At 41.1% G+C, this 26,962-nt stretch overlaps 2 protein-coding genes across 2 annotated transcripts in view; one reads left to right on the forward strand and one right to left on the reverse strand.

Annotated features, from left to right (window-relative positions):
• oxct1a (3-oxoacid CoA transferase 1a) overlaps positions 1–17,610 on the reverse strand; it is a 57,391-nt gene extending 39,781 nt beyond the window's left edge. The window contains exons 1-6 of the mRNA XM_084087452.1: positions 17,344–17,610; positions 16,013–16,121; positions 15,246–15,336; positions 1,455–1,590; positions 1,143–1,292; positions 884–990 (exon numbers count right to left, since the gene is read on the reverse strand). Coding sequence (XP_083943578.1) covers positions 884–990; positions 1,143–1,292; positions 1,455–1,590; positions 15,246–15,336; positions 16,013–16,121; positions 17,344–17,442 — 692 coding nt within the window. The 5' untranslated portion in view covers positions 17,443–17,610. The remainder of the gene's footprint in view (positions 1–883; positions 991–1,142; positions 1,293–1,454; positions 1,591–15,245; positions 15,337–16,012; positions 16,122–17,343) is intronic.
• A 750-nt stretch (positions 17,611–18,360) lies between these two features.
• On the forward strand, positions 18,361–26,140 carry rimoc1 (rab7a interacting mon1-ccz1 complex subunit 1). The gene is made up of 6 exons (XM_084087453.1): positions 18,361–18,671; positions 20,252–20,361; positions 23,958–24,104; positions 24,369–24,500; positions 24,586–24,700; positions 25,259–26,140. The coding sequence occupies exons 1-6, from the start codon at positions 18,581–18,583 to the stop codon at positions 25,492–25,494; spliced, it is 831 nt and encodes a 276-aa protein (XP_083943579.1). The 5' UTR covers positions 18,361–18,580; the 3' UTR covers positions 25,495–26,140.
• The last annotated feature ends 822 nt before the right edge of the window (positions 26,141–26,962 follow it).

Raw genomic sequence — 26,962 nt, forward strand, 5'->3', positions numbered from 1 at the left:
TAAAAATCTTACTGACCTTAAATCTCTGCATGTTAGTGCATTTAAAACTAATATTTTAAAAATAGATTTTTCTTCTTCTTTAAAGGAACACTCCACCGTTTTTTCATATTAAACTATGTTATTCCCTTAACTAAGACGAGCTGATGCATATCTCTCTCGTCTCAGTGCGTGCACTCAATCGCTCTGGCGCGCGGCGACACTTTGATAGCACTTAGCTTAGTGCTATTCCGCCATACATTATAGTTATCCTATTTACCCACTTAGAAAAGCGCCATGTTTTATTTTATGTCACCATACTTGGTCGTGTAACTACTCGTGTAACTGTATTTCAATAGGGAAAACGTGGAGGTGTTTGGTCGCTTCTAACTTCATCTCTGTTTGGTACCTAATGAATGAACTGAGCTAAGCTAAGTGCTATCAAAGTGTCGCCGCGCGCCAGAGCGATTGAGTGCACGCACTGAGACGAGAGAGATATGCATCAGCTCGTCTTAGTTAAGGGAATAACATAGTTTAATATGAAAACACGGTGGAGTGTTCCTTTAAGTATTTTACCACTATTTTATATCATTATCTTCTGTGGGTTGTATAATGAATGAAAAAGACTGGGTTTGAAATTACAGCTATTTTAACAGTTTGCCTTGTCTACTGTGTTTAAAGTTTTCTCTAAAATAAGGTACTGTTTCTAAAAGTGTCTCATGTGGCCTTGCCTTCAGTGTGGGTATGTGCTAAATGGAAACAGTAAGGTGAGAGAAAGGAGCTATTTTCAGGTTTGGGCAAAACACCAACCACACCAGTGAACATGTGATACTGTTGGGTTAAGGAAAACAAATTCCAGTCCGTCTACAGTAGAGCTGAACAACCTCAGAAGAACAAGCATTTGTACCTGAAGATGACATTTCCTGCCCTGTCCGCTTTCCAGGCTTTGATCAGCGCAAAGTCACCCGTGATGGCTTTTTCCATGATGAAGTGCCGGCCATTAAATTCACGCACCTGAAACATGACAGCGGCAGAACATAATAGATCCTATGTCTATTTTTACTGATCATCACACTCACAGATATTAATAGCAATCAAATCTCATCTGAGACATGAGCTGTATGACTGCATCCTTCAGTAAAACTGGAAGATAAGCGACAGCTGACCTCTCTGGGTTCACTAGCGATGGCAATGGTGCCGTCCTTGTTGTATTTGATAGGAGAGCCTCCCTCTTGGATGAGTGTGCCATAGCCTGTGGCAGTGAAGAAGGCAGGCACACCTGCGCCACCGGCCCTGATCCGCTCTGCTAGCGTGCCCTGCCGTCAACACAGTACAATGGGTAAACAAAACCTTCCTGATTGGATATTTTATGGAAGGATGGTACTATAAAATCTTTAGCATACATATACTGGGCAATAAGCCATTGAGAATAAAGGTAAAGTGTTTATTCTGAAGTTATGGGTAAAGGATGGTTTCACCTGTGGGGTCAACTCCACCTCCAGCTCGCCACAGAGATACTGCCTCTCAAACTCCACATTCTCCCCCACATAAGATGAGATCATACGCTTGATCTGTTTGGTCCGAAGGAGCAGGCCCAGGCCAAAGTCATCCACCCTGTTTAAAACATACAGAAGATCGAAAACTATAGCTAAATATGTCCTTCTGCAATATATATTCAACCAATTCGGTGCATACACAACTAATTTATTTTATTATCACTTTATTCAAAAACACTTTCTATTAGATGTTACCCAGCATGACTGTAAAAAAGTATCACTCTCTATTGACGGCCATTCAAAGGTATCCATGTCAAATAAATAGTGAAACATACTTTTCCTTATCTGCTACTATTGACGTCACAGATCAGGACAGTCACTAGAGGTGAGACTGTGTGCGTACTTGGTGAACATCGGCAACATCACGAATTCACAATGTCTTACAAATTAATCATTCACACGATTCATTGTCTTGAGTGAGTAACCACATGGCATTTACAGCTCAAGTTGATTGGCTCAGTTCAACCTGGCTGGGAAACTGACCGCCCATGAACAAAACTGCTAGATTTCAAATTGTATTCCTAGGGTCCTGCACCGTTCAAAAGTTTGGGGTCGGTAAGATTTTAATGTGTCTCATAGGTTCGCCAAGGCTGCATTTATTTGGTTAAAAATACAGTAAAAACTGTAATTTTGTGAAATAGTATTACAATTTAAATAGCTGTTTTTTTATTTTTAATATATTTTGAAATGTAATTTATTCCTGTGATGGCAAAGCTGAGTTTTCAGCAGCCAGTCTTCAGTGTCAAATGATCCTTCAGAAATCATTCTAATATGCTGATTTGATTATTATAAATGTTGAAAACAGTTATGCTGCTTAATATTTTTGAGGATACTGTGAAGCAGTTTTTCAGGATTCTTTCATGAATAGAAAGTTCAAAAGAACATTTATTTAAAAATAGAATTTATTTGTAACAGAAAATATCATTACTGTCACTTTTGAACAATTTAATGCATCCTTTCAAAATAAAAGTCTTAATTCTTTCAAAAAAGAAATGAAAAAAAGTGAAATGAAAAAAAGAAACAAACTTTCTGCTGCAAATCTTGATTGTTAACCACTAAGGCACACCACCTTCAGATAATGTCTAACTGCAAACAAACAAATATACATTTCCAGAAAACCAATGTCCAATTTAGGTTGAACTATTGTTGGAAAAGTAGCACTTATTCCCTAAATTGGTCTAAATCCAGTGTCCAATGATCATTCTGTAGCAAACAGGTCATTAAAATTCAGAACACGCAAGAATACAATACAAAGGACACAAAACTCCTTTTTACTGCAAGAAACATATGAAACGTCTTACAGCTCTCTCAGACCTCCTCAATTCGGTGTGTGCAGTGGCTTGGCACAGTTACAGAAGCAGTGACTCAAACCTGATTTTGTCATTCATTAACAAATAGCATGACTTATTGAGAATTGAAAGGCACCGAGGTATGAAAATGTTGACTAGCTATCCCATTTATAAAGGCAATCAGTGCAGTAGTGCAGATCTGGACATTTTTAACACTGTTAAAACCAAAGGCTTTCAGGTGAAACATGAGGGGGAAAATGTTTGATGAAAGTTAGAGACATTTTATAAGTTCAAGTATATTTTCTAGGTTAATTCGATCAACAGGGAGCACAGACTCTTTATGTCATGACTCGTTCACTGGACCGAGAAAGGTTGCAATTAGATGCATACTGTGTCATGTCATGTTCTCATTAACTCTTCTAATGTGTCTTTTTCTCTTTTCCTCCCGCCAGATAAGTGGAAAAGGCTTTTTTTGTGTTTAGAGACTAGTTTTAAGAAAAGTTATCAAGGCCATATACTGTATGTGCTTAGAATTTTACTAAGGTAAAACAAACTGATTCCAAAATTTCATAAAAAACACAAAAACATAAGTGACATTACTCAACAGTCAACACAAGTTAATAGTGAGTCACTTACATTTTAGACTGTTGTCAGTTACTTGAATATATATATGCGTATGAATGAAAAAAGGTCAAATCAATTCAAAATAAACCATTGTGTATTTCCAAGCAACATACAGCAGTGTTTTGTTCTTGAATTAATTTACTTGAGAAAATTGTTAAAATGAATGATTAACTGATTTAAACAGGCTGCATAGAAATAAGTCTCTACTAGTAGGCAAAAAACAGAATGTGAAAAGTGAAGTAAATTCACAGCATTCATAAAACAGTAGGCAAAAAGTACCTAAATTACCTACTTCTGACGAGATTCTGAAGTGCGCATTCAAATTGACACTTTGCTATCCCATGAGGCCATGGGTGAGGAATTGTGAATGGCAGTGAAGTGATGCAGCTGCCATTTACACGTTAGAATGACATGATAAATGCAGAATGTCCGGATTACATTCATACTATACACATTCATACTATAGAACATGCATTTTTAACAGTTGTGAAGTAATTACTTATTCAAAAGACATCAGAGAGCATGCGATTTCAGACGTAGTCACATGCTTAGATCCTGAGTGAATCAATGTTGTTAAACGAATTAGTTGAATTAATGATTCGCGCCCTCCACACCCTTCTAACCGTCAAGATGGGTGTGGCCAGAGTGTATATAAGGAGGGCTCAAAGGCTGAAACTCTGATTTTCTTGTCTTCAGCGAAGCTCTTCGCATCGCTGGATCTTGAGAAGCCGCCGCCATCGAAACCAGCGACCAGCAAGCTTAGGACAGCGCCTGAGGAAGCCGGCCGCCTTCGCCGCCTTCAGCCATCCGTGCCTGCTACGCTATCCGGCGACATATCCTTTTATTACTGCTGTGTGTGTTCGCCCTGCGACACACACTTTCTCTCACTGTTCTAAAAGAGCATGAGGCGTTTTTGTCAAAATGCCTCGTTTTTCCTGCGGCTCGTGCCGCGCCCCGCTCAGCAACGGAGACCGCCACCTCTTCTGCGCTCTTTGCCTGGGCCGCGAGCACGCCGCCACCGCACTCTCTACGGGCGGCTGCCCCGAGTGCGAAGAACTTTCAATGTCGACCCTGCGGGCTCGACTTGAAGTTTTCGACCAAGCTGTCGCTCCGCCTGTCCCTGCCGGGCCGCACAAGAAAAGCGCCGCTCGCAGAGACCACCGGAGACTGATGTGACTGAGGAGCTCGCCGGAACCTCTCCCTCGAGCTTCTCTCTCGCCCTCTCCGCCCCCCCTCTCGGCCGCTCAACCGCCGGCTCTCGCCCGCGCCGCGTCAGGGGATGAGGCGAATGAGATAGACACCCTCCCTCTGTTCGAGCCGCGCTACTGCGCTGCTCACAAGGGATGGCAGAAGCGGACGGTCTTGGAGCTCTCTTTACGTTACAAGAAAGCTACTCCGTCCTCGCGCATCACTCACCGGCGAAAAGGAGAACAGAGTATTTTCGTCCCGCTGTGGCCGGACTTACCTCCATTTCTCATACATTTCTCAGTCCCCTCTTAAGTTCAGGCGACTGGAATTGTTCATATCGCAGTATACGAGCCTGTTATAAATACACGCACGCCTGCAAGCAAACGCCGTCACAAGACATGACGCTCTCTTATATCCTCGCTCTAACCGAAAGCTAATGTATTCTCCCCTGTGGCTCAGTGGCGGAATCTTAGGCTTTCGCGCCAGAGACCCGTGTTCGATCCCGGCTCTCGCGGCAGTTAATAATTTATGCTGTTCGCTTCTCCGAGCTCGCGGCCAGCTTTTCTTACATACAGAAAGCGAACCCGCTCTCCCCCTTGTTGGGCCGCACAGATTGCGCCGTTCACAAGGGATAACAGAGCGGACGGTCACGAGCAACGTTCAGCGCGCGCCTCACTCACCGGCGAAAAGAGGAGAGAGAGTGTTTTAGTCCCGCTGTGGCCGGACAAACCGCCAATTCTCACACATTTCTCAGTCCCCTCTTAAGTTCAGGCGGCTGGAAATATTACTATTGCAGTAAACGAGCCTGTTTTTATACACGCACGCCTGCAAACGAACATGAGGTCGCTCTCTTATATCCTCGCGCTAACTGAAAGGTAATGTGTTCTCCCTGTGGTTCAGTGGCAGAATCATAGGCTTTCGCGCTAGAGACCCGTGTTCGATCCCGGCTCTCGTGGCAGATAAAAATTTATGCTGTTCGCTTCTCCGAGCTCGCGGCCAGTTTTTCTTACATTCAGAAAACGAACCCGCCTCTCGTACCACTCCTACTCATGGTGCTCGAGTATTTATGAGCGTCTAAACACGAGGGAAGAAAAGACGGTTAAGTCCCACTGCGGCTGGACCACTGTCAAAGCTTCACGCTCTGTCAGTCCCCGTTGCCACGGCTACTGCAGATGTTTACTTCGCAGTCAACGAGCCGGTATATCTACCCGCTCGCCTGCGCGCAACCACCGTTCTCACGGCGACCCAGAGAAATCTCAAATGAGCATAATGTCTGGTTGCACGGCTCACGCCGTATGTGTTTCAAATGCAGTGAATGTGCCCACGTTTCCGTGTTCACCCCTGCACACAAGCACTATAAATCCCGTGTTTCTCACAGAGCCCACTCTCACAAAGCAGGCAGAAGCCGCTCGAGTGTTAAAAGTAGGTCACGTGTCCACCTCACCGTGCCCACACCTACTCACTGCCCGCTCTGTCACACGGCCTCTCACGACCGGTCATGTTTTAAATGTAAGTCCTGTGCCCGCCCTCGAGCGCTCACACATACTAACGAACATTTCGCCCCCGACGCCGCCCTCGCGTGTCGCGCCTCACACTATATGTTCCCCGTCCAAGCCACCGGGACACTGTGTAAAACGGCCAGCTATCGCTGCGTACGATCCGCCGTATCTAAGCACCAAGAGCGCGCGCGCTGCGCCCACCCCTCCGTTTCGAGCTCTCGAGCCCGCGACGCGCGGCGATCAGAGCCCGGAGGCCATTCTGCCCCTGGCTTCACACTCAAAAGCATGGGAAGCTATTCCAGGCGCATCAGAATGGGTGCTAAGCACAGTAAAAAAGGGCTATACTCTGCAGTTCGCTCGCCGCCCCCTGCGCTTTCAGGCGCGTACCGAGACGAGAGTGAATGGAGAAGTAGCACATCTACTTCGAGCAGAAATAGCTACACTTCTGTGCAAAGGGGCTATAGAACCGGTTTCCCCTTCTATGAACGAGTCGGGCTTTTACAGCCGTTATTTCCTCGTTCCCAAGAAGGACGGAGCTCTCAGACCAATTTTGGATCTAAGACGTTTGAACAAGGCTCTTATGAGAAGACTGTTCAAAATGCTCACAACCAGGCAAATTCTCGTGCAAATTCACCCGAGGGACTGGTTTATATCTCTCGATCTAAAAGACGCGTACTTTCAGATCCAGATAATACCCCGTCACAGGCCATTCTTGAGATTCACCTTCGACGGTCAGGTATATCAGTACACCGTCCTGCCTTTCGGCCTGTCGTTGGCACCCCGTACATTTACGAAGTGCATGGACACGGCTCTCGCTCCCCTGAGGGGTCGGGGAATGCGAATTCTGAACTACTTGGACGATTGGCTAATTCTAGCACAGTCAGAGGCCGAACTCATCGCCCACAGAACAGTGCTTCTAAGCCACCTGGACAGCCTGGGGCTCACGGTCAACTGGACCAATAGCTCATTAGTGCCCAGTCAATCAACCTCTTTTCTGGGTTTGGATCTGGACACTGGCAATGACGGCCCGCCTGTCGACACAGCGCGCGCGCTGCATTCGACACCTGGCCGCGTCCGGTTGTATGGCTTCAGCTGCAGCAGTGCTTCAGCTGGGTCTGTTACGTATGTGCCCGCTACAACGCTGGCTGAATGCCCGAATGCCTCACAGAGCCTGGGCTTCCGGCGGCATTCGAATCAGAGTGACTCAGAGCTGCGTTTCAGCACTGAAGCCCTGGTTAGCGGCCGACTGGTACCAGCGGGGAGTGACAATGGGAGCCATCTCACACCGCAAAGTTATCTCGACGGATGCTTCCACCTCAGGTTGGGGCGCTCTTTTCGAGGGCAAACCAGTCTTTGGCCTGTGGTCAGACCAGGAGAAATGCCTCCACATAAACTGTTTGGAGATGATAGCGGTCGAGAACGTGCTCAAGCGCTTCCTACCATTCATACAGGATCACCATGTGCTAGTCCGCTCGGACAACATGTCCGTGGTATCCTATGTGAACCGACAGGGCGGTGTCAGATCCAGGAACTTGTGCAAGCTGACAGAACGCCTTCTCGTGTGGGCTCACCGCTCGTTGCGCTCGCTGAGAGCCGCGCACGTGCCGGGCCACCTGAATGTCGGTCCAGACAGACTGTCCAGAGACATCATTCCCCCGGGAGAATGGTCCCTGCACCCCCAGACAGTCCAGTTTCTCTGGCGCCTATTCGGCAGAGCGGAGGTCGACCTCTTTGCATCGAGAGACAACGCTCACTGCCCGAAATTTTTCTCGAAAAGCGAGGACACGCTGTCCCAGCCTCCCGCTGTACGCTTTTCCCCCGATCTCCCTGTTACCACAGGTCATTACGAGGATCAGGGAAACGCACCACCCAGTGCTTCTTATAGCCCCGCGTTGGGAGAACCAAACCTGGTACCCAGAGCTAGTGAGGCTGTCGCACTCATCCCCATGGCCGATCCCGGTGAGAAAGGATCTCTTCTCTCAAGCCGGTGGATCGATCTGGCATCCCCATCCAGAACGATGGTCTCTGCATGCATGGGTAATCAACGGATACCAGTTGACCTGCCAGAAGGGGTCGTGAACACGATCACACAGTCTAGAGCTCCCTCCACGAGACGGCTCTACGCGTCTAAATGGTCGGTGTTTTCTAAATAGTGTGCTACTAAGAGCTTGGATCCACGTGCATGTGGGGTCCCACGGGTGCTCTCCTTCCTACAAGAGCTGTTGGACAAGGGCAGGTCCCCTTCCACGCTCAAAGAGTATGTGGCGGCTATTGCAGTGTTCGCTGAGACAACGCGCGGCCAGGCAATAGGAAGGAACGAGCTTATTATCCGCTTCCTCAGAGGGGCTAGACGGATGAATCCCCCGCGGCCCCCCTCGGTTCCTATTTGGGATCTGTCCTTGGTCCTGGAGGCCCTGAAGGCTTTTCCCTTTGAACCGCTTGAATCCGTGGATTTAAAGTACCTTTCGCTCAAAACCGTTTTTCTGATAGCTCTGTCTTCAGTAAAACGCGTGGGGGATCTGCACGCGCTATCTATTAGCCCTGCATGTCTTGAGTTCGGACCGAAGGACTCTAAAGTCATTCTCAGACCGAGACACGGGTATATTCCCAAAGCGATTGGTACCCCCTTTAGGGCACAAATCATCTCCCTCTCGGCTCTGCCAATATCTGATAACGGGGACAGTGATAACCTCCTATGCCCTGTAAGGGCGCTGAGGGTTTACATCACGCGTTCCGCCACTTTCAGGCGGTCCGAGCAGCTCTTTGTTTCTTTTGGCGGACGCACCAAGGGTCTCGCCGCCTCGAAACAGAGCCTGTCCAGGTGGATAGTGGACGCGATTGCAGCAGCTTACGCCTCCAAACACCTGCAGTGTCCTTTGGGTGTCAGAGCCCACTCCACTAGAGGCATGGCCTCTTCGTGGGCCTGGTCCAGCGGAATTTCTATTCACGATATTTGTATGGCGGCGGGCTGGGCCTCCCCATCTACATTCGTGAGGTTTTATAACCTAGAAGTTCCCGCCCTGCAGGCTAAACTGTTATCAGTATAAGTGGCATGTATGCTGCCCAGTCGCTTATGCGCAGACTACGTCCACATACTGGTTATTTTTCTGGTTGGCACCAGGGGAAGGATTCTTTTCCACAAATAGACCAGTGTTTCCGCTCTATTCCCTTTCCCTATACGTGTTTATGCACTGTGTGGGCCCGCGCTGCCGGCCACACCATTTACACTGATGTATATAGACCGGCTATGCCGCTCTATCTTATATGTGAAGTGAAGTGCTTGGTACAGGTGTTGGCCCGACCGGCCACCTGTTTCAACGTTATGTTTTTCCCCGGTCTCCCTGGGATTCATGTGTTGGATGCTCGGCGCGCACGGCGTTGACAATGGGTTCCCGAAGCGTAAGCTACTTACGCAATACGAGAGAACCTCTCGTAAGAGAACGTACTCGGTTACCTAATGTAACCTCGGTTCTCTCTAGAAGAGGGAACGAGTATTGCGTAACCTGCCGTGACGCGCCACGAGCTTTGCGCTTCAGACTATGAAAACCAGAGTTTCAGCCTGTGAGCCCTCCTTATATACACTCTGGCCACACCCATCTTGACGGTTAGAAGGGTGTGGAGGGCGCGAAGCGCCCTCAATGGGTGTGACGTCACGCCAGGCTCACTGGTAGGCTTAAGCAGTTGCCGCCTGGCAGCCAATGAGCACGCTTATACAGCTTGCTTTGGTCTGCCTGCCGCTGCACTGCGTTGACAATAAATGCAAAATTAAGGATAATTTTTTGGCTTCAGATCTCAAAGAAAGAAAACTTTCCCGAAGCGTAAGCTACTTACGCAATACTCGTTCCCTCTTCTAGAGAGAACCGGGGTTACATTAGGTAACCGAGTACGATTTACAGTTTTTTTGGAACGCATAAGCACAGACAAGCAGAGTGATACAAACAGTGATTTTATATACAGTGAGGAAAATAAGTATTTGAACACCCTGCTATTTTGCAAGTTCTCCCACTTGGAAATCATGGAGGGGTCTGAAATTGTCATCGTAGGTGCATGTCCACTGTGAGAGACATAATCTAAAAAAAAAAAATCCAGAAATCACAATATATGATTTTTTAACTATTTATTTGTATGATACAGCTGCAAATAAGTATTTGAACACCTGTCTATCAGCTAGAATTCTGACCCTCAAAGACCTGTTAGTCTGCCTTTAAAATGTCCACCTCCACTCCATTTATTATCCTAAATTAGATGCACCTGTTTGAGGTCGTTAGCTGCATAAAGACACCTGTCCACCCCATACAATCAGTAAGAATCCAACTACTAACATGGCCAAGACCAAAGAGCTGTCCAAAGACACTAGAGACAAAATTGTACACCTCCACAAGGCTGGAAAGGGCTACGGGGAAATTGCCAAGCAGCTTGGTGAAAAAAGGTCCACTGTTGGAGCAATCATTAGAAAATGGAAGAAGCTAAACATGACTGTCAATCTCCCTCGGACTGGGGCTCCATGCAAGATCTCACCTCGTGGGGTCTCAATGATCCTAAGAAAGGTGAGAAATCAGCCCAGAACTACACGGGAGGAGCTGGTCAATGACCTGAAAAGAGCTGGGACCACCGTTTCCAAGGTTACTGTTGGTAATACACTAAGACGTCATGGTTTGAAATCATGCATGGCACGGAAGGTTCCCCTGCTTAAACCAGCACATGTCAAGGCCCGTCTTAAGTTTGCCAATGACCATTTGGATGATCCAGAGGAGTCATGGGAGAAAGTCATGTGGTCTGATGAGACCAAAATAGAACTTTTTGGTCATAATTCCACTAAACGTGTTTGGAGGAAGAAGAATGATGAGTACCATCCCAAGAACACCATCCCTACTGTGAAGCATGGGGGTGGTAGCATCATGCTTTGGGGGTGTTTTTCTGCACATGGGACAGGGCGACTGCACTGTATTAAGGAGAGGATGACCGGGGCCATGTATTGCGAGATTTTGGGGAACAACCTCCTTCCCTCAGTTAGAGCATTGAAGATGGGTCGAGGCTGGGTCTTCCAACATGACAATGACCCGAAGCACACAGCCAGGATAACCAAGGAGTGGCTCTGTAAGAAGCATATCAAGGTTCTGGCGTGGCCTAGCCAGTCTCCAGACCTAAACCCAAAAGAGAGTCTTTGGAGGGAGCTCAAACTCCGTGTTTCTCAGCGACAGCCCAGAAACCTGACTGATCTAGAGAAGATCTGTGTGGAGGAGTGGGCCAAAATCCCTCCTGCAGTGTGTGCAAACCTGGTGAAAAACTACAGGAAACGTTTGACCTCTGTAATTGCAAACAAAGGCTACTGTACCAAATATTAACATTGATTTTCTCAGGTGTTCAAATACTTATTTGCAGCTGTATCATACAAATAAATAGTTAAAAAATTATACATTGTGATTTCTGGATTTTTTTTTTTAGATTATGTCTCTCACAGTGGACATGCACCTACGATGACAATTTCAGACCCCTCCATGATTTCTAAGTGGGAGAACTTGCAAAATAGCAGGGTGTTCAAATACTTATTTTCCTCACTGTATATATATACTCTATATATATATATATATATATATATATATATATATATATACTCTATATATATATAGAGAGAGAGAGAGAGAGTACTGTGCACAAGTCTTAGGCATGTTAATATCCCCCCCCCCAGATATTTATATATTTTGCTGTAGTGTGTCAGTAGGAAATATCAGTTTACATTTCCAAACAGTCTTTTTGCCATTAATTGTAATAATCCAGTGAGATTTGTGTATGCACAAGGAGTCTGACAACAGCCGGTATGATCTGATCTGTAAACTGATATTTCCTACTGACACACTACAGCAAAAGATATAAATAACTATCTTATTATCGGGGGGGGGGGGGGAAGGGGGGGGGAAGGGGGGGGGGGGGGGGGGGGGGTATTAACATGCCTAAGACTTTTGCACAGTACTGTATATATATGTATATATATATATGTGTATGTATGTGTGTATGTATATATATATATATATATATATATATATATATATATACACATATATATATACACATATACACACACTGCATCTATACATCAGCACTCTCAAAATGCTCTTTGGACAATCAAATCCATGTAACACTTCTTTTTAACACGATTATAAAGCCGCAAGGTGTAAGTGCATTTTAGGGATGCACCGATACCACTTTTTCCAGAACAAGTTCGATACCGATACTTTAATTTTTGGTACTCGCTGATACCGACACCTTTATTTTCAATGCATTTGTATTTTTTAAATGTATTGGGCTGAGAAACCAAAAGAATATAAATCATATTAGTTGGCTTAATTTGTTCATCAAATATATATTCCCTTCAGTTATTTTCATGCTTAATTAAGCCTGCTAAAATGTACTGTATTAGCTTCTGTATCTTTCACTGTTCATTCTAATGTATATGCTGTATATGCTCCCACTGAGCCAAATAATGAGAAAGAACCAAATTGCTTACCACAGCTATGCAGACGACACACAGCTCTACTTAGCCCTATCGCCTAACGATTACAGCCCCATTGACTCCCTGTGCCAATGCATTGATGAAGTAAACAGTTGGATGTGCCAAAACTTTCTTCAGTTAAACAAAGACAAAACTGAAGTCATTGCGTTTGGAAACAAAAAAAATGATGTTCTCAAAGTCAATGCATACCTTCACTCTAGGGGTCAAACAACTAAAAATCAAGTCAGGAATCTTGGTGTGACTCTAGAGTCAGAACTTAGTTTCAGTAGTCATGTCAAAGCAATAACTAAATCAGCATACTATCATCTGAAAATTATTGCAAGAATTAGATGCTTTGTTTCCAGACAAGACTTAGAGAAACTTGTGCATGCTTTCATCACCAGCAGTGTGGATTATTGTAATGGCCTCCTCACTGGCCTTCCCAAAAAGACCATAAGACAGCTCATACAGAACGCTGCCGCCAGGATTCTGAGCAGAACCAGAAAATAATATGAACATATCACACCAGTCCTCAGGTCTTTACACTGGCTCCCAGTTACATTTAGGATTGATTTTAAAGTATTATTACTGGTATATAAATCATTCAATAGCCTAGGACCTCAATACATTGCAGATATGCTCACTGAATATAAACCCAACAGATCACTCAGATCATTAGGATCATATCAGCTAGAAATACCAAGGGTTCACTCTTAGTCTGCTTTTAGCTATTATGCCAGCCGCAGCTGGAACCAGCTTCCAGAAGAGATCAGACGTGCTCCTACAGTAGTCACTTTCAAATCCAGACTCAAAACACTTCTGTTTAGCTGTGCATTTACTGATTGAGCACTGTGCCGTTGTTCGTCCGACTTTTTGTACTGTACTGTATTTTATTTAATTTTTTATTCTTATTTCTTCTCTGTAAAGCACTTTGAATTACCATTGTGTATGAAATGTGCTATATAAATAAACTTGCCTTGCCTATTGCTCTATCATATTGTATCTATCATTTAATAGCACAGCACATATTTAGAGCAGCTTCTGCTGGGCTCAGTGCTGAGGATTGGGTTTGGGATTTAATGTTCATTTGTTTGATTAACATTAAAACACAGGAGCAGGTTTATTAGACTGCTCTTCCTTTAAGACCGAACGTATGGATTCCATTTGAATCTACGAATTCCGTCTACGTTCACTTGAGATATAACCGACTTTGTTTACTAGGATACTCGCCAAGACGGGCGTTTTTACATAATTTTGTGTGAATTCATCCGTACAAGAATTAAATTCACTATTCACGCGCTGTCTGAGATGATTCTGTGCACACGCATGCTTGGACCCAGTGTCCTCCTCCTGTGCAAGCAACGCATGCTAATGCCTAACACTGCTGTGACGCAGGTTTCACATTACAGTCTCACTGAGCTTCTCTGTGGTAGACTGGAAGTTTTATTACCACAGAGATTCAGAACTCACAGAACAAGTTAAACACTGCATTCAAGAACAGTAGGCTTCAAACAGTCCGAAGGAAGGGAAACAAACTTCAAGGGAAAATCGGTGGGGAACTTTCTATCTAAAACGGGTCAAAATTTCCTCTGAGGTTTTCCAAAAACTAACTCTGGAAAAAAAGCCAGATGTATTGAATTAAAAATGGCACTTTTATGAGTTTGATATGGATGACTGTTTTAAAGGAGTTGACATAAATATATTTTATTTACACACATTTATTTTGTTGGCATATTTAACACACACAGTATCCTATTTAAGCCTAACTAAAACGATTAGAATGAACTTTATCGCTTTCTTCGACCATCTTCAGCAGCAACCTACACTGGCTTCACTCACTGGTCACGATGGAAATACAAAAAACTCAAAATAACATAACTGGCCCACTCTCAGAGATTACGCAAAGATGTAGTCATAGACAACCAACCTGGGACAATGCCAGCACAGAAAGACCTATACATAGATCAGCGGCAAGTCACATGTTCAGAGCAGCTGCACCATAGCAGCAATAAACCAAACGTCAACGTCCAATAAGACAGTAAAGACTGTATAACTATACATTTAGAAAACATTTACTCTTTCTAAGAAGGAATCTTTCTCATTGATCTCCTTGTGCACGCTGTGTTCTGTATTTACCAGTAGGTCTTGACCAACTTGCAGATTAGACTTGGTCAAACTGGTAATCTCTTTCTATTTGTGGTCAGTTGCGCACACATTCTCATTGTCGTATAAGTGATAAATTCTTGTAATGACATCTAGGGGACAACTGATGCTATGGACCTGTACTTAGTGACCTCAGAAGATGTTTATCAAGAGTGACTGCGATTGTTTTTGTTATTTTGCCATCTTTCAAATTTCTCCAGATGGATTTTAAATCTCAAGTCACAGAAGTATCCTTTCTGATTATGCTCAGACTTTTACACAATCACGGGCTGTGTGTTAGTTAGTTCTTGACATTTCTTGGTATACTTCAATATGCTGTTTCTGTTGTTTGAATGTGTCAGGAAGAACAGAAGTTCAATGTTAGGCCTATTGGTGGGGTACGATAATAAAGATGGTCGAGTTTAATCCATTACTGTTTTTGGCTGGGTTTAAGCTGTTGTTTACTTCTGAAAAGGCTTACCCTGCATTATTGCTGACTGCGGTCAGGCTCTTCACTCCAGTCTTCAGCAAACTGTTTATCAGGTTCTCTGGAATACCACATAGGCCAAAACCTGTGAATGAAGGAAAAGGATAGCAAAGAAAACAAAAAATATCATTTATCAGGGATATGTCAATAAATGTTGTTCTGTACTGAGTTAATATAATAATTAAAAATAGTATTAATAATATATTTTTTTGGAAGGAAATTAAAACTTTTATTCAGCAAAGATGCATTAAATTGATCAAAAGTGACAGTAAAGACAATTGTGTTACAAAAGATTTATATTTCAAATATATGTTGTTCTATTCATCAAAGAATCCTGAAAAAAATGTATCATGATTTGAACAAATACATTAAGTAACACAACTGTTTTCAACATTGATAATAATAAGAAATGTTTCATGACCACCAAATCAGCATATTAGAAAGATTTCCGAATGATCATGTGACACTGAAGACTGGAGTAATGATGCTGAAAATTCAACTTTGCCAACAGAGAAATAAATTACGTTTTAAAATATATTAACATAGAAAACTGTTCTTTTGAATTGTAATATTTCTAAATATTACTGTTTTTACTGTATTTTTGATCAAATCAATAAAGCCTTGGTGAGCAGAAGACACTTCTTTTAAAAATGTTAAAAAACATACAGAACCCACACTTTTGAACGGTAGTCTAAGTAATAACTAAGCAGACAGTTACTGATTAAGACTGAGTTTATGATAAATCATAACCCTTGAGTTACCTCCCACAAGAATGGTTGCTCCGTTAGGAATATCTTTGACGGCATCTAGGGGGTCCGAATAAAATCGTCCGGACCGTTGACGTGATGTGGAAAAGTAACAGCCGCATGTCTGCCAACCAGAGACATAAAGTAGAATGAATGAAACAGGCTGGACTCACAGAAACAAACACTCCAGCAAGCACTTAAGCATGAATGAAACAGATTTCCACACTTGAATGTTAGCTATTTACAGTGGATTCCTAAATTATGCATAGAAAAGTGAATTGTCAAATAAGATTCGTTTCCACTGTCAACTAAAGCAGTTTGATTTTCCCATGCTGACATTCACGTGATAAATAAACCTCGAGAGTCCAGCCAAGCAATCCATTTCATCTTTATTTGTTTATACAACAGTGTGTGTTTGACCTCACAATTGCTCCAAAGGACAAGGAGAGGAAACAGCTGACCATTTATCACTCTGTCTCAATAAATAATATCTGTTATGTATATATAGAAGCCTTGAGCAGTATTACCAAACAATAATCAACAAAAATACTGAGTTAAAGGAGAAACCAATATGACCAGTGTTATTCCTTGAAACAGTGATTCAAAGGTTTCTGCTCTGTCTGTATACAGAACAACTCCATGAACCTCACAGCCACATGACACTAGCATGAGACTGTCATAAATATATGACTACAAAACCAATGCGATCTTAGTGGTCAGGGCCTGGAGAATTCTTATCCTTGTTCTGAGAACTAGTTATAATAGCAGTCTAGTTCACCTGTTATGTGATGTAATGAGCCAAATGGTGAGTGGAACAAAAGGCGGGGAATGAGAGTTGGGTTACTGTTAGCCAATGAATAGTGTTTGCCGTGTTGTCAATGTAGTTGTCAAAATAATAATAAAAAAATAAAAAAAACAGAATTTCCATCAAAGTTTTTGATAAAATATGTGGTAGATTATGCCTCAAGCCAGAATTGCTTAATGACCTTGTGTTTCCAGTCCAACAATAATATAAATATATGAAACGAAGTGACACAAGATTACATGCTGATTGTATTTAATGTCTTGCTAAAATAAAAACGCAATGCAGCACAAAATGACCACTTTTAGAAGACTCTAGCTATATGCAATGGTTTTTGACTCCAAGAATATGTAAGTTTTGTCACACATCATTCAAACACAAGCAAACACATCATGTATAGAATTATGCATAGCTTCCTCATACGTCTCTCTTCGCCCTGCAATGGGTAGTAGGGTTTAAAAAAAAAAGACAAAATAGAAGCACCGACACGTTCAACATCATGCAAAATTTCGGATGCACCGTCTTTTTGCTTCTAAACACTGACCTTGCCAACGGAGAATCTCAAGAGGTTCGTCTTGATCGTCGCTGTCACGTTCCTGAGGATCACATTCTCCGCTCTAGTTAGCGCTTTAAGAGTCGCCATGTCTGAAAATTACAGGCCTAATTTTGTGTATAGTGAATGATGGTGACAGTAATGCCCTCGTTGATCTCAGAAAGGCGGGGATGAGGTAAACGAAGGAGTGTCGGGGGCTCGATTTGCTTATTTGCATTTAACTCTCTCGCTGCCATCTAGCGATTTCCGATTCATTCTAATGAGTCGGATCTTTTTTTTTTATGTGTCGGTCGTTCACCAGACAGGTCTGCATGATTCATTTCCGAATCGTACTGAATCTTTCGGAATGGTTCCAGATTCAACAACGCATTTGAATTACCAAGAATTGTTTTTAGAACATGACCGACTCTCAGTGATCCAGATAAAGCGAGTCAGTGAACAGAGCAACAGTATTTGCTTCGAGCGTACTGCATAAATGTTCCACATAAAACTTGCTGAAAAATATGTTTACAGTTATATTAATAACAGTTTTACACACATACGACAGTCTTTAAATAGCATTTAAACATGGAAAAACACATTTTCAGTCAAGCACTCAAGTAAATTAATTGTAGTATTTTTAATGTAAATGGAAAATTTGTTTAGGTTCTAAATGTGTATACACTGCTCATCATTTTATTTCAAATAGTAGGTTTTTATTCAAACAAATATAGTTCCAATATAACAGAGAAAGAAAAATAACAACAATAACAGCCAGGCCGAAAGAAGACTTACAAAAATACAATAAAAACAAATAAAATAATACAAAATACATACATCAATAAAATGATAACTAACATAAAAAGTAACTGTGAAAATAAAATAAATAGTCGCTAATGGAGAATCATGAAATAAGCACAACGGCACGTGGTGCATAATTACGTCATAGCCTGAAATAATAATGAATCTATCTTTGAACTGGTTCTTTTAACTGAACTGTTCAAAAGAACCGATTCGCGGAAATGAATCGGACTTCCCATCATCACTTCTGCAAACAATAATTTCAATTCACTGTTATCAAACACCGATTATTGTGGGGGTAATTTGGATAAGGGTGGACAAAGTAAGCTTCTGTTTGGATGTAAGTGCCAGGGGTACCATTTATGAATGAAATGAAAGAACAAAACATCCCAGTAATCCTCCGCACGTGAGCAATCGCGCGCTCGTCACGTGACTGTCGTTTGCAGTCATGGCCGACGACTACAGACGAAGCGTCGAGCTGGAGAGGAGGATTTTTGAGTTAGATAACAAGTGTGCCACACTTCGAACCGAGAAACCAGGTAACCGGGAATCGTGGCGTCAAATGCGTAAAACCAGACTCTCGTTATTAAAGAAAGTGAGGTTAGTTGGGTGAATCAGCCCGTTGTTGTCATCGTTAGCTAGTTAGCTTAGCAGCTCTGCGTTAGCATTCCTGCGAACCACAACAAATATTTCCATTCCCTTCTATAACCCCGTTCATACGGGGTATGTTTGACTAACTAGTTAACAAGAACGTCGTACAAGTCATGCTAACCCGTGCGGTAGTTTAAAAGGCAAAGCACGTTTTTTGTGTGCTGTAAATTTTCAAATGTTTGACTAGCTAGTTAGATGCAGTTTGCATGAAGTGAATTCGCATGTGGTCGTGCAGTTTACAGAACACAATGATGCATACATTAATTTAAACATTGTATACGTAGCTTTAGTTATTTTACAATGTGATATTATAGGTGTAACGTTAGCCATAACTAGCATATCTTTCCAACGACATATAAAAAATTGTGCAACACTAATAGGAATGTAACGGACAATCAATCTCTTTTTAGCAGTACTTTGCCTACTTCAGTCAGGTCAATGGTCATTTTAATATAAAAATAGTCACTTAACAGTCATAGATATAGTCTGAAATATCTGAAATGTTGCAGATTGCTGCACTATTACTGTAAAGGCACTGGCGTTTTAGAACCTGTCAGTCATACGTAGTTTCTTGTCTTTGAAGTCACCATGAAATCAAAATTTTAAATGGCATTTTATGTATTATATTTATCATTATTTATTATAAATGATTCGTGCACATCGTTATTTTTATATAAATTAATGTGCCCTCGTAATCTTTATTCAAAATAACTTCCCCTTCCTCTTGCAACAACATCTCTTCCCTTCTCTGATGATGTGTTTAATGGCATGAAGGCGGGACAACCTGTCACTCACATGAGATCACAGCAATAGCAAACCACAACCATCCAATCAACTCCTGATGGACAATATCAAGTACTGGCCTGTTTTTTTTTTTTTTTTTTTTCAGGAAGCCTTTTCATACGTCACTATAGGGAAGAAAATACTATCGCAGCTTCCGTTTCATGTCGACTTTTCTTCCCATTATCTAAGTGAAAAGGGTTCTTGAACAAGGAAAAAAAAATGTAGGGTAGGCCTATATTCATAATATCAAATTATTTATAAATCATTCATAATAAAATACTGCAATATTCCATGAAAATAAGCATGGTGACTTTAAATTATTCTATTGAAGTAATATGATTCTCGGCAGGCTAGGTGTAATCAGAATAAAACAGAGCAAATTACCCAAGAGTTTTAAAACAAGCTCTTTTCAGTCAGAGTGCAGAGTTGTTTTTACAGAGCTAGTTTCCTCTGTCATTGTGACATTAAATGTTGCTATTTGTTGTTTTGTACCAAAAGCTGTCCTTCAGGTATCTGATTACAGATTTACGTTCATTAAAATGGCTAATAAGTATAATATTTTCATTTAGGACCGAAGTTTTGCCAGAACAATATAACCTCAGCTCTTTTTCTTATACCTCCAACTGTAAACTATGTTGTTGTATGCCCTCTATTATATATTAACGTTTTTTTTTTTCCTTCCTAGATGATGACTACTTACAGAATGCCTCTTCCATACTAGACAAGTTGAAAAGCTATTATAGACATGGAGGAGAGAGCAGCAGCCTCCCTAAACTGCTGCAGGATTATACACAGGTACTTCACATAACACATCTCACCCTGCAGAATTTCCATAAGCATAGCCTAATCATGCAGTTAATAACATGAGCATATTGTTTTAATTAGTATTTGAGTTTCATTTTTTCATCATTAAATTTCATTTGTCTTTGCTATATTGTATGGCACAATTAAACTGTAACCTTTATATTGTCAGCCTGCCCCAATCAAAAATGTACAGTTCTTGTTAATCACTTTGCTTTTATTATTACTAACAGCTCTCTTTAGGTGTAGCTAGGTAGCAAAGTAGTCAATTATTATTTTAGCATATTTAACGGTATCAGATTTTTCACAGATTAACCTTCATGTTAATTTATTTAACAAAAAACTTGAACATTAGCATTTTCTTCCCAGATTTGACAGGGTCTTTGCAGGTCCTTAAATCAGTTTGATTAAAAGTCTTAAATAACATTTTAGGGGGTCTAATGACCTAATGTGATTTATTAAACCCAAGTTAAATAAATGATAAAACATGGCACTGTTGCACATTCTACAGGCTCGCGGTTTCAAAGTAGTTCACAATCATTGAATGCCGCCCATTTATGCCAAGTGATCACACATTACTGTTGAATTATGACATTGTTTACATAATGGTGTTTATATTTTAATATGGTGTAGATAATCGTAAGTGCATATTATCTCGTCTTTTTGAATGAGCAGCTGGAAGTAGTAAAGCATAAACATTTCAAAATAAGAGTCCCAGTGTTTTGGGGCTTGTTTATTGTTAAAACGTTCCACATTATGCAACTTTTTTTTTCCTCTGGATATTATTTGTATTTTGGGTATGCAATTAAGTTCATCTGGCATTTCATTTCACCCTGTCACAGAAAGGAAAGACTAGAAGCATTATTTAACATTCATTAAATGTAAATGTAGTTTTTCCTAGTATCAGTACAACAATTTGTTTGTCTTTAAACATATGGTCTAAAGTTCCTTGACAGATGATCTGGTATAACATTACATACAATCAAATGTACTGATAAAATAGATGTTCAGTGACTTGTGCTAAATAATGTACGATACAGTCATGTAGTTGTTTGTCATGTAAGGATCTACATGTAGATATGTTAGTTTGTCTTTCTCGCGTGTCTTGTATACTTATTTCTACCTGCAAAAATGTGATATGTTATGGTCATGTACAATATAGGTGTCTGTCATATGTATACAGATAAATTTGCAGGTCTGTCCGTTTGTATCGTGTAGTGTATCCTTCAGTCATTCTGAAAAAAAAAGTGTTATTATATCATGAACTTTGACTTAAACTTCGACATTTAATTTATATGTAATCTTATGTTAGTGCATAAACTTCAATACAAATGTATATATTGAATAAAACATGTCTTAAGTATTTTAAATGTGCAGTTACCATGTTTTGCCCCAGCCTGTTTGAGTAAAAAAAAAAGTATACATTTTATTTGTAGAGGCCTTAAATGGTTAGACTGGGTAAACCCAGCCTGATCTGCCAGCGATTTGATTTCGCCCTGCGGCTCAGGCTGGAAACCTGTACATTTATCTCTGCTGCTTCCTTTACAAATTTGCGGGAACCAATCACAAACTGGCTTATCCACCTGGCGTGCTATTGGCGTGTTTAATCCAATCCAATTCCAGAGCCGTTACGGCTCTGTCCAATTCCTTTTAACCTATCGACGATGCTCAATGGCTTCTTTTTAGCAAACAACTCGCTTGAGTGGGTGTAAATACCACTAACTTTCATGTTTTTTTTTCATAACCTGCAAAAATCGCTCGATTCCATTGCTGCTTCTGCAAACCGCTGATCAACACGTTTGGTTACACATTTCCTGCCTGGAGTTTTCGCGTCGCTCTGCAAAGTACGTCACCCGCATCATTGGTCTGATTGGTTGAAGGACTATCCAATTGTGTACAGAGTCATTTGAACTATGACCGTCGATCACGCAGTAATGCACTCTTGTCTATTCTTGTGCAGTAGAAAATACAGAGCAGACTCCCCAGACCAATGTTCAATCTTAAAAGATTGAGCTTGGTCTGGTGATAGCCAGACTAGTGTTGTCACGGTACCAAAATTTCAGTATTCGGTACCGATACCAGTGAAAATCCACGGTTCTCGGTACCAATTTCGGTACCAAAGTACTAGAAATCGATAAATTCTTTGCTGATACTTCCTCGTCATCATGGAGAGCGCAGTTCGCACCGTTTCAAAAATAGTCGATCTCCGAATGCGAACGAACTTACCGTATTTTCCGGACTATAAGTCGCTCCGGAGTATAAGTCGCATCAGTCAAAAAATGCGTCATGAAGAGGAAAAAAACATATATAAGTCGCACTGGAGTATAAGTCGCATTTATTTAGAAATTTATTTCACAAAATCCAAGACCAAGAACATACATTTAATCTGGAAAGGCAAGTTATTTAACTACACAGTAGCACACAGAACAACAGGCTGAGTAGGTGTCCGGTGTGTTAACGCAACACATTAACAGTTATTCAGCTACACAATAGCATAAAGAACATATACCTGGGAGGCTGAATAGGCTAAATTAACATAAGCCAGGGAGTCCAACAAGCAAGTTACCAGTAAACAAGTTCAACAAGCTCCCGCGATCTCATTCCACATCACTGAATCCATTAAATTTTCTTCATATGGTGTCGCTTCTGAATAACTCCGCCAACTAGAGCGCCCTCTCGCGGCTGTAGACGGTAATGTTTTATCTTGGTTCATCTCAGTCTGAATTAATTTTGATATATAAGTCGCACCTGAATATAAGTCGCAGGGCCAGCCAAACTATGAAAAAAAGTGCGACTTATAGTCCGGAAAATACGGTACTCTGAATTTTAGTAGGCCTATTGTTTTTATATGAGGATCCTTTTTCAAATACAAGGTCAATATTGATTTTCACTAACGACAAAACAACAAATTATCCGTGAATTTATATGGAACTAATCTTTACAAGCTTTTCATCTTACTCTCCTCATGTACAGTAACGTAACGTTGCATTCGGAGATCGACAAGTTTCTCCTTTCCACAAGCGCTTTCTCTCCCGTGGCGTCTGTCGTTGCTATGCAAACATGAACATAGGCGCTCCTGGAAAAACCATAGACAGTATATAAATGGGAAAAACGAGCGCGCCGCGTCGTTCCTAATATGAGAGATTTGGAATAACGAATCTGCAAAAAACCTGCTATGTGAACGGCCACTTATGGCAACGTGACATTAGCCTAATCCAAAATATTTCCATAAGTGTCTCTTTCCTCCTTTCTTATCAACAAGTGGATTTACAGCCACCACATCAGCAGCACCGCCGGTCGCCATGTCTCAGCGCTTTAATAAAGAGGACGCGCAACTGCACGCGCTCAGTGCATGCATGCACATCAAGGAACCGGGTTTGAACGGGTCCTCGGTACCACCGGTACTTAAGAAAACTTGGTACCGTGACGTTTACATTTTTTTAGTACCGACTTGGTACCGAAGTACCGGGTCTTTTGACAACACTAAGCCAGACTATTAAATAGTCACATTTCATTTTAAAAACTCTGCAGATACCCTGATTTTGATGCAGTGGCTCACATGGCCCATTGTTTTACCCACATTTCTACAGGTTGTCTTGGACATTACATTCTATGAGGAAAACAAACTTGTAGATCAGGAGTTTCCTGAGGACACTTCTCCTTTCAAAATCCAGCAGTTACTACAGGACTTGACAGAGCCAGAGGTGTTAGCAGGGCGACTGGTACCTGCTCAAGAGGTGTTGTATTTCTCTATCTGTAAAAAATCTTTTCTTGGAACAGTTGGTTTTATTATTTGCTGATGATTTTCTGAGTAAGACTTTTTTTGCATTTTGACTTTACAAGTGGGTGTTCAGAATAATATTCTTTACTCTTAAACACACACAGCATACGTAATTGATCGCCCACAGGCATCTATTTTCAGAGCTTAATTGGCATAGACTGAAGAAGCAGAGCAAACTCTTCTGTGAGTAACTGTCGTGTGATGCTCTGATTTGTCTCAGGTGCAGTCTGTGCTTGGACTGGAGCTGCTGGAATGCCTATACTGGAGGCGTGGGGCATTATTATATATGTACTGCCACACACTACACCAGCGCAAGCAGTGGATCAAGAAGAACAAAGCCACATTCCTTAAGGTTCTTTCCCCAACCTCTCACTCCACAGTGCCAGTTTTAGTGGCCATGAATTGAGTAAGTGTTGCAATGCTCCGTGTCTTCACAGTGTCTTCAAGAAGGTGTGCGTTACCTTATGAGAATGTTGCAAGTGAGGAACTCAGTCAAGCTGAACGATGGCGTGGTTTTTCATGACTCTGCAACCGCCAATTTTCTGGCAGAAGGTACATCTTCGCAAATGTACTTTCTGTTCTAGAACTGAAAGTCGATTGATTGATTTCTGTGGCGTTTTGTTTGGAATTTGGGAACTGAAAACTCTAGACATGCCAGTTATTGCGTATGCACTGACTTCAAAATCTGTCTCTGCAGGGGCGGATTTTCAAAGCACGTAAAGATTAACAGCATTTTTAACATCTCTAGATACTGGGTTATCAGTATCTTCAAATATTTGTTTAATTACGAAGAGATTTCCTACCGGAAAGATGTGTAGCTTGTCAACTTTATTCCTGGTGCTTGGATTAATGTATAACAACCAATATTTCAGTGGTTTTCACTAGTTCACGCATTTCAATGTGATTAACATTTGCTATATAAGAATAAATTACACAGTTCTTGAAGTCATAGTAACAGAAGTTAATGGGCAAGATGTATTGAGATTTGTTCATTAGTTCATCTTATAGTTTTGTCAGGTGTCATTTTTAGAGAATATCAAATTTTATTTTATAAGTGTGTTTGTATTTATATTCTTGACTAATTCCATTTTTTCCCCTTTCCCCCAATAGGTATCTTTTCTGATACTCACTTGCTTACTATGATGTACATTGGTGAGATGTGTTTCTGGGCAGTGAAATATGAGGACTGCAGCATGGACACCACAGAGCGCAAAGAGGACAGGCTTCATTTCCGAGATATTGGCACACAAATTCTCCATAAGTACGTGCTGGCATGCGAGGGGCCACTTCAGGGTCAGGGCTGGAACACGGAGAATGCCAAGGAGATCCTTAGTATTTTACAGTAATCCTGGAGAGAGCTTTTAGGAGAGGAGGTTCACAAAATGTCATTGTTCTGAAGCTAGCAAAAAAAAAAAAATTAAACAAACAAAAAAGATTAAAAAAGAAAAATACTGAATACAAAAAAGGCACTTATCTTCCGGTCCAGATTTGCTTTCTGGATGTGTGTTTTCGCTGAGAATGTGGAATAATACTTCTAATGTAAAATATAAACAAATAACTATTTGTTTAAGGAAACAATTATTCCAGCTGAAAAACATCAAACAACTTTTTATTTATTTTAATTTTTATTTATTTATTTTTAGTTCATTACATTTATATATGTCATTTATATATGTTAAAAGAAATGGTACAAAGGAGGGGGAGATGCAGATATATGTTGCATATTTAAGTATTCGTGACCATTTTTAAGTATGGACCTTTTCTTTTTAATAACATCTTTGTATATGACACCTCTTCTGCTCACTTATTCAAAGTTACATCTTTACTGCTTTCGTTGACCAGATGTAATGTTCAGAGATGGGAATTTGGATATTTTGATAGTATACTTTTAAAAATCTAAAAGTTATTCATCATTATTCTTTTTAAAAGGAAGTTCATTTTTTGTTTTTTATGTCTTCATTGAAATAAATTTTGGGTTAAGAAATGTTGAAATGTGAATGTGCGAGTGATATTTTGGTTTCACATGCATTGGATGTTGTTACACCAGAAAAGTTATTTGGAGTGTTAATAGATAAAGGTAGCTGATTGCCTTCATGTCCCCAGTGATTATCAAAAGGTTTCCAGACAAATCTCAAGATGTATCTGTATTTTATAACCCTTATTGCTAATCTTGTAATGTTAACATAGTAACAACTAACATTCTTAAAGCTTCAAGGTGAGGCAATTAAAAAAGCATTATGGTTTAATTAACAGTCCAGCTTGAGAGTTCTGAGAAGTGCAAACACTTTTGGTGCTGGTGTAATATTCATAAGACAATATTTATTTTAAAAACCAAGACGTGCTTAATGTCATCTCAAGCTTACATTGCTGTCAGTTTTGGGGTAATTAGCAACCCTACCTAATGTTAGTGCCTTTTACTGGTTAATATGATTTTGTTGAATGTGTACATTTGTTTGAAGTAAACACACAAAAGATGACTAATGGGTGGCTGTGATTAACATTAAAACTGTGGGGCTTTTTTTTTCTCCATGCGCATTTTCCGAAAACATCAGACATACAATAGTTGCTCTGTAAAGGTATACTTAGTCAGATCGACTCAAACTTTATTTCTAAAGCATTTTCAACACCACAATGTGGAACCTAAGTGTGCTACAGAAAGAATAAAAACATAGAACCAGTAAAACATGTTATACTGTACCACACAACAACTTACAAAAACATTTTTGAATGCCAAAGAAAACAAATGAGTTTATAGCGCACTCTAAATTACACTAAGTGTTGGAGATGGTTTTACAGACAGAGTGTAAATGTCAT

The sequence above is a fragment of the Abramis brama genome (assembly GCF_963993115.1).
Source record: "Abramis brama genome assembly, chromosome: 16".
In the NCBI taxonomy this organism is placed as follows: Eukaryota; Metazoa; Chordata; class Actinopteri; order Cypriniformes; family Leuciscidae; genus Abramis; species Abramis brama.

Coding starts and splice junctions, on each gene's coding strand:
- rimoc1 (XM_084087453.1), top strand. CDS start 18,581: ATGGCCGACGACTACAGACGAAGCGTCGAGCTGGAGAGGAGGATTTTT. Junction 20,362..23,957: donor TGCTGCAGGATTATACACAG/GTACTTCACATA, acceptor ACATTTCTACAG/GTTGTCTTGGACATTACATT. Junction 24,105..24,368: donor GACTGGTACCTGCTCAAGAG/GTGTTGTATTTC, acceptor GATTTGTCTCAG/GTGCAGTCTGTGCTTGGACT.